Source organism: Lepidochelys kempii, chromosome 7 (assembly GCF_965140265.1).
Source record: "Lepidochelys kempii isolate rLepKem1 chromosome 7, rLepKem1.hap2, whole genome shotgun sequence".
Lineage (NCBI taxonomy): Eukaryota > Metazoa > Chordata > Testudines > Cheloniidae > Lepidochelys > Lepidochelys kempii.
In genome coordinates this window covers 62,504,821-62,513,220 of record NC_133262.1, presented here as the reverse complement: position 1 = coordinate 62,513,220, position 8,400 = coordinate 62,504,821, and the positions used below count along the sequence as shown (strand labels likewise).

The 8,400-nt window shown below is 39.8% G+C and overlaps 1 protein-coding gene across 6 annotated transcripts in view; it reads right to left on the bottom strand.

Moving 5' to 3' along the window:
• Nucleotides 1–864: 864 nt before the first annotated feature.
• Nucleotides 865–8,400, bottom strand: part of ADK (adenosine kinase) — a 542,347-nt gene continuing 534,811 nt past the window's right edge. For all 6 annotated transcript variants that reach the window (XM_073353161.1, XM_073353156.1, XM_073353159.1 and 3 more), the window contains one exon: nucleotides 865–5,574. In XM_073353161.1, coding sequence (XP_073209262.1) covers nucleotides 5,450–5,574 — 125 coding nt within the window. In that variant the 3' untranslated portion in view covers nucleotides 865–5,449. The remainder of the gene's footprint in view (nucleotides 5,575–8,400) is intronic.

Genomic DNA, 8,400 nt, shown 5'->3' with positions numbered 1-8,400 from the left:
TAAGCATTCCACCAGATGTTGTTTTTATTTAACCGCAGCCATACAGAACTTCTTTTTGGGAAAAATTCTACACTGATTTACATCTCATGCAACTCCATGGGTTGCAGGGTTTAGTCAGTGCACAATTTGGCCTTTTAAACTTAATCTAGTGATGCTTCCATATAGCTATGCATTTATACTGAACCAATCACTTGGGATGTTTACAACGATCATCGCTGGTGTTTCTTTGCAGCCTTTAATAAGAAGATCTTAAAGTGCTTTACAGAGAGCACTAAGAGGTAAGTAGTAGTATCCCACTTTTACAGATAGGGAAACGGAGGCACAGAGCGGTGAAGCATTTTGTTGAAGGGTGTACAGCAGTCCACCACAAAGTTGGGAATGGAAGCTAGGCATGATTGATTCCCAGCCCTCTGTCTCTGATTTGAGCAGCAGCTCAGGTCGACAGCAGGCTGAACTTTGGAGATGATTTGCCTGCTAAGCTATAGCACGTTTCTGATTTGTAGGTGTCTGGTCTGACTTGGCTTCATTTTTAACTTTTCATTTTCTTTTTAGGGAACCAAACTGTTCAGCGGGTTTGGCAGCTGATGGCTATTAACTGTCACAAATCAATAACCAGGGGATAGTTAGAACAGCATTAAATATTTGGACTGTGCAGCAGGGCTATACTTCATCTCAGCACACAGGAATCCCATGCTCTAATCACACTGAAAAGAAACCCACCATACTGCTATTCAGATCTATCTGTCCATCTCTCTTCCCATCCTGTCATTAGGCATGCAAGGCCTGTCAAGGCCATTGACACAAACAAGAGTTTTCTCACCAACTCTGGTGAGACCTGACAAAAATAGGACACAAAAGACATGCTGCTTTTTAAAAGTATGTTTATTTGGTTTTCATTTTGTAATGAGCCTAGTTATTACATGTCTTGATAAGAGAATATTTCACCTCCATCTCTGAATCCCTGCCATGCAATGATACATTGTGCATCTAATAGGAACAGGGTCTGTGTAACATTCACTGTTATTAACACAGAATTAACTCTACTGGTGCGGTGGTTTTTAGCTGTCCACTTTGTGTGGCCCTCAGGGTTAGATGGTGCAGCTTTGTTTTAAATACAGATTTTCAGCATTTTAACTCTGTCATTTTTGTTCTAATCTTTAAAAAAAGATACTACACAAGGGGCACCCAAAGGTCCGCATTTAAAAAGCAGAATTTTTGTTGGCCTCTGCAGGAAATATTTAAAGCATAAACTGAATAATGTTTGCCATAGAAGTCAGTTAGCATTCTTTTTAGATTAACAATAGTGCTCAGAGAAGTCCTTGAAAGGGATTAGACCAAGAGGAAGATGCTTAGGCACTAACCTCTAAGTCATTTGGTTGCTGAACTAGTCACAATAGAAATAACTATCTGAAAAGGTCTTAAGTGTGAGAATTATCTCCAGGAAGTGCACAGTGAGTTAGAGAGATATAAAACAATAGGCTCCTGCCTTAATACACGCAGTTAGTACTGCACATGTTCCTTTTCCATTTAATCTATGTAAAACGCTCAGACAGTAGCAGTCAGTGCCCAAATTAAGATACTCTTTCCCTTTGATCTTTTGTAAAGACTAATGAATTGTATAATCTCTAACACCTCTGAACTCCATCGGGTTAAAGGGAAGTATTCCTACCTTTCCCATGCCTGTCTCAATTCACTACATTGAAGCTATATTTAACAACAGGCCAATCACATGATCACTGAAAAGGAACAGCACAAGAAGCCATAATCCTAATGCTCATGAGCGCTGATTGCTATAAATTTTTTGCAGGGTGATTTCATTTAAATCCCGAACATGGCATCACACTTTTAATTAACATTTCTCTGCTAAAACTGTGGTTAAGACACTCTACATTAAACATTGTTCCCAAACTTGTCATATTTCAATAGCTTGTATTTCTATTGTAATTTCCAGCTAGAATATTTGAAGATGAAGCTTTATTCTTCCCCCAAAACAAGGTGTAACACTTAACACTATCCTCTCTTTAAAAATATATGGGGCACATAGCTGCTACAAGAAAAAGCAATTATAACTATAAAAGGCAAGTCAAGGAAAAGATACAATGAATGATATTGCCAATACTATTGTACTCAAGGGTGCACTACTTTATCCATTGGGGATACTGGGGTATAGAGTGGTGAAGTGACTTGTCCAAGATCACACACACAATCAATGGCTGAGATGGAAACAGGACCCAGGTAGCCTGATTCCTAGTCCTACTCCCAAACCAGTGGAGTACATGGATTATGCTGCTTCTCTGAATAATGGACCATTGAGCTCAATGGCATAACTCCCATTAACTTCAATGGTATCAGTTGAAGCCCAAATTGTGTAATGTTGAGTAAAATTATTTGCAGTCAATGGGAGTTTTAGCTGGGTAAGCACTGGGGCCAATGGTTAATAAGTGGTGCGTTTCAAAGGGGTACCCTCCTGACACTGTCCTGATCTGAGGACTCTGGCTTTGAATGATGGTTCAAGTTCAGAGTCAGACTCACCTGAGTTCATCTGGCAGAGCTGGGATTTCAGACAATTGCACATGTCAGAGCTTGACAAGTCTTTGATGGCATGTTTTTCAGGAAGCCCATTCTTACATGGAGGTGGTCAGTAGAGGACAAACTGGAGAAAAAGAATACTTATAGCGACAGGCCAGGGATGGCACCAGTAACCATTATATGGACAAAAATCTTCCAGCGGAGGTAAGCAAAAAAAGAAACAGATGCTGAAAGGAATTCTGAAGGAAAACAGCTGACAGTACCTTTGGAAGTTACTTAGCATAGCTTGGCAAGCTATTTCTAAGTATTCATGCATCGTCCTATAATTTCCAGATATTGAGGAACTAAACATACTGGGTCAGATTCTGACGACGTAGTTGGCTTTGGTCCCAATGGTTTCAAGCTAGTCTCGTTAGCTGGATTGACAAAAACAGTTAAAGTGTCAACAGTCCAAGCTCTCACAGTAGCTCAGTGCCAGAACTGAGAATAGAACCTAAGACCCGAACTCCTCTGCTCTTTGTACTAAAATGAAGAAACTCACGCTATATATATATGAAATGTAAAATATATTCCATATCCTGTGGATCTTAATAGACCAGACCTCTTTCACCATTGAAACTGAATGTAATTAATATGAAATGGGGAGCATATCCATTGTAAATTCTGTTGTTTTAAATGAATCATAACTCTCTGGGTGGAACAGGGATAACATGGAATGAAGGTGTTACAAAAGGGAATGGAACATGTCACTGAGTGCCGAGTAATAGCAATGTCAGATTTAACCATTTTCCCAACTGCCACACAAATTCCTGGTTACAAGATGATATCTGTGTTAAGCTACACAGCAACAAGCTACTCTTATTCCAGAATGAGAGTGTCCCCTCATGGAGTTATTTAGGAATAGCGCCAAGTGTAGACAAGCCCTAAGTGTGAAATCTTATGAGTTAACAGTGGAAGATTAGAAGCTGTGAAGTCAGAAGGTGTCAATTGTAAATACACATAGCTGTATTAACAGAACTGAAGAGAGCCTGCCTCTACCCTGTCCATTTCTTAAGCCTCACTAAATCCTTTAAGTATGGATTGTGCTCATTTGGCACCAACTCACTGGGGACAGTGGAGTCACAGAATCATAGAATATCAGGGTTGGAAGGGACCTCAGGAGGTCATCTAGTCCAACCCCCTGCTCAAAGCAGGACCAATCCCCAACTCCCCAGATCCCTAAATGGCCCCCTGAAGGACTGAACTCACAACCCTAAGTTTAGTAGGCCAATGCTCAAACCACTGAGCTATTCAAGTCACGATTGAAAAGGGTGCTTTGGGAAGTACTGTGCCTCCTGGAGTTCCCTGGTGTGTAGGCAGAAGTGCCCTCTGTACCATCTGTTTTGAAGGTGGAGCCTGCTCTCCTCTGCAGCCAACCAGCTTCCTTGGCCCATGCACAGGATCTTGTCTCCTCCCCACTCTCTTTGGGGTGCATAGCACCCCAGCATGTGCTAGCAGAGAGTAGTCTCTGAGCTCAGGAGAATGCAAGACTGCATCTGTTTGTGACGCCCTTTGGTGGTTCATTGAACCTTAGCTACTAACTTCTCATCTCTTCTGTGGTGAGAACACTACACTGATGAGAAAACACACAACCACTTCCTTCCTTAATGATGAGCAAATTCCTGAGACTGAACCCTGTGTCAGCCTGGACACTTCAAGTTGCAAATAAAATCTCAAGCTCCATCATATAATGTGGGTTGAGCACCTGCTTCCTGGCCCCTGGTTTAATAAGATCTGTGCAGGAAGGCTGAACGCACACTGCACTACTCTCACTGTGTTCTTGGCAACAAAAGGCCAGGGAATTACTATATGACAATTTTTTATTCATCAATACCAAATTACATAGCAAAGTAATGAAGGCAAGTGTCAGACAATCTCTTTTGAATACTGTAATACAAATAAAATCCAGCATATTGTTTCATTATCCAAAGTAAATTACAAGTTTAAAAGTGTGCGTTTAAGAGATTCCATTTGGCATATCCTGACAAGACATCCTGCATAAATATTTCTGTACCTCATTTTCACTATGTGTTTGTATCTTAATTAAATTCAGCCTTTAAAAAGCTTACACTGAGGAGACAGATATAAAATGTACAGCTAGATCCTATCATGAGATCATGTCTCTGCCTCAAAATCACTGAGAGTGCCTGTCTTACTGGCCAGTCTGAGAGATGCAAATGAATTTACAAATTAAGGGTCAGATCCTGCTAGAAAATACTGCCTGATCCAAACCCACAGACATCAATGGAAAGACTCTTAATAATGGACTTAAACATGGACTTTGGATGAGGCCTTTGAATTACTGGCAAAACATCTATTAACTTGATTGGAAACAGGACTGAGCAGATCTTGCATGTTATACTTACACAAGTAGATCCCTTGGGCCTGATTCTCTTCAAACTTACACTACTTTTAACACTGGACAATCAACCATTGATTTAGGAAGAGTTATTATTGATTTACACCATTGTGAGATGAATGTCAGGCCTGCTGATTTTACATATGAATAAGATGAGCAGGATTTGGCGATGATGAAACACAAACTAGAGGTTTCTGTAGAAGTGTTTTAACAGAGTTAATCAGCTGTGGCATCTACATGAGACTTCTCTTGTAACCTATGTAAATAATACAACTTTTCCAAGTTGATAAGAGAATAAGCGTCACATAGCACTGTAATCCCTAAATTAAGACTAGTGAGACATTATGGTAGTATGAATAGGAAAATACCATAGCAATATATGTTTTGTATAGCATAAAGTGAACAGAAGTACAGAAGCCTTGATGCAGGTAATTGGGAGGGTGAGAAAGGGGAAGTAGGAAATATTTAGGCAGCAATCCCATAAACATAAGAGTTTCCCTTGATCCCTCCGATTCATTGGTATCAGTGGAAGTCAGGCTTTTCTGGGAAAGTACAACCAGAACGCTTTATGATCACGCTGGCTGCATAATGTCCGGCTCGGATGCACTCTGTCAGCAGTCGGTCATAGACAAGCTGAGAGAGAAAGCCTACAGAACAAAAGAATGGAGAGAGAGTGAAGAAAATAGTTAGATTTTGAGTATATCATATAGTCCCTAATTTGGCAAAGCACTTAACATATGCTTAATTCTAAGCATATTAGTAGTCCCACTGAAGTTAAATTTAAACTCAGGCCCATGTTTAAGTAACTTGCTAAACTGGGGCCTTACTTATTTTTATTTAAAGTTTCCACCTGGTGGCTTCAAGCAAATGGTATAACTATCAAGGTTGTTTTTTTTATTAGTGACCTCAAACAAAAAGGATCACACTCCTCGTTCTCCCCTTCTTTCAGGGGGAGCTGCTGGTACCTCTAATCCCATTTAAAAAAGTAGAAGCAACTCTTCCTATTGGAGAGTTTCTACTGTTCATATCGGCTGCATTTACAGGCCCACCAACTTACCTCTGGACAATGTGTTCCTTTTGAGAAAGCAAACTGCTTAAGAGCATAAATGTTAACTTTATTCATAGATGTAGGTGTCCAAAGCAAAATCAAATGAGAAATTTTAAACTGATCAGAAAATTCAGATGGCAGCTGTTGTTCCCTACTCATTAGGGAAAGAGGAATCAAGATTTTAAAAACTGGGTGCCTTAAATTGAACTCTGTAGTTTGAACTTAGGCATCTAAAATAAGTGGCCCCATTTTCCAGAATGTTGACCAATCAGGACACTTAACTAGCTACCAATGGCTACCAACTACCATAACCACTGCCTACAAAACCTGAAAGCAAGAGGAGTTCAGCACTTTTGAAAATCAGCTCCACCTGTTTAAGTGCCTCTATGTGGATTCAAAAGCCTAACTTTAATCTCCTTGGTTGGGGTTTTTCCAAAGGAGCCTAAAAGAGCTAGGTGCCAGTGGGAATTAGGTGAATAACTCCCTTAGGTGCTGTGAAAATCCCAGCTTCATTTTGGAAACTCTTGTCCGTGATCTGCATACATGCATCAGCACAAAGCAACACCATGGTTAGCAGACTGACAATACTTACTGCAGATAGGAAATAAAATACATTTGAAAACTAGAATTCAACATGGCTTGAAATGGGAAGAAATAAATCAAATAATCAGAACCAACCCCACAATATTTGGTAAACATTTTCTACTCTTACCAAGTAGTTTGACCTTTTTTAAAAAGCATCTCAGATGTCACAGGTTGGGTTCTCCCCTTCCCATCCAAGCACAGGAGCAAAACCACCCTCAGCCAGTCAGGTCCGGAATTAAGGTAAACCCAAACAGATTCTGTAAGGCTTTCACCCATCCTTTTACTCTTGACCTCCATTTTCACTCTTTAAAGTCCCCATGTCACATTCAGGCTGCCTCTGTGTTTCAACAGTGCAAGATTAGTCTCAAATCACATCTCATAAAAGTAGCTCAAATCTACCATCTTCCGACTTATCAGAAATTCTGGTTCACAGAGAATGACACATTCCACTAGTTCTCTTTTGAGAGAACCCTATATGTTTTCTATATTCAGCTTGGTTACTATGAAAATAAACTACCTACATTTTAGTACAATACTCTAAAGCCCTAAAGGAAGATTGTTTTCATTTAACCTGTATTAAATATTTACTCCTCTTGGGATGTTCAACCCTATTTTAGGACACAAAAAAAAAAAACATTCTATCTTGTGTAATAATGCCTGTTAGTAATTTAGAGATCAATTTATAATACAGAAAACACATAAAACATGAAACACAAAGAATCTCAAGAACTGTGGACAATACCAATGAGCCAAAAAGACCACTGTCAATGATTAAGTAGGTTCTAACCTCTCCCCATCATAACCAACCGTGAAAAAAGGCTTAACTGATCCTCAATGTCATCTCTAAATGCCACTGACATGGAGAAAAGCAGGGCTTTTTATATAAAAGCCACAGGTTCTATTAGTCAGATACCACAGATTTTCCAATGGAATGCATGAGATGCTGGAATGTAGGTGTTTTGGTTGACAGCTTGACAACCATGAAAGATTCTGGGTGTGTTTTAAAATCAGTATTTTTCCAGGGAAACCTGAGCCATAAGTTAGCTACAGTTTCACAGATATGACGTCACTGACAAACTCTGAGGCCATAAATGTAAGTGAAAGTCAGAAGTCTTCAATACATCAGGATGAGAGCCTTAACAAGTGAAGAGGAATTGTGCCATGAGCACTGCCAGCAATGGCAGTCTGAGGCTGACATACCCCTTGACTGGTGGCAGGAGGGTCCAACCAGCAACCAGGTTTGGACAATAGTTCTGAAATTCAAAACGCATGTCTGGTAGAAATCAGATGGTTTCTGAATAACGCAATTAAAATAGTCTGCTCTCCATTAAATTCGCTTGTACTCTTAGTAGAACCCGTCCTGGATACACAGGGAATGTCAGTCACTACATCTGAACTGCCTGGGACGCATGAGCTTGCCAGTGAGTTTCTGGGTGGTTAAAACTTGAGTGCTAGTGTGTCCATATGTAAAATTAGGCAATTAAGAATGTTCATTTCTAAATCAGTAAGCCTAAGAAATGTATTGTGCAGGCCTTGAAAAATACATACAACTCTCAGCTTTGTAAAGAGCATAAGTCCAGAAAGTGTTTTATATAAAAAAGAAAATCATACTCTTTGTTGAAGGTCAATACTTTGAATATTTATGAAAATAAGGAACCCAAGGTATGTGAAGGATCTTAAGAAATGAAATATCATTTAATACGAACTACCTCTAGGGCCTGACTGCCTTTCAGCTTACCACAGTTTTAGACCAGTGTATTTCCACTGACTTCAATGGAGCTACTCCTGATTCACACTGAAGTGACTGAGAGCAGACTCAAGGTCCTAGTTCAACTGCTAC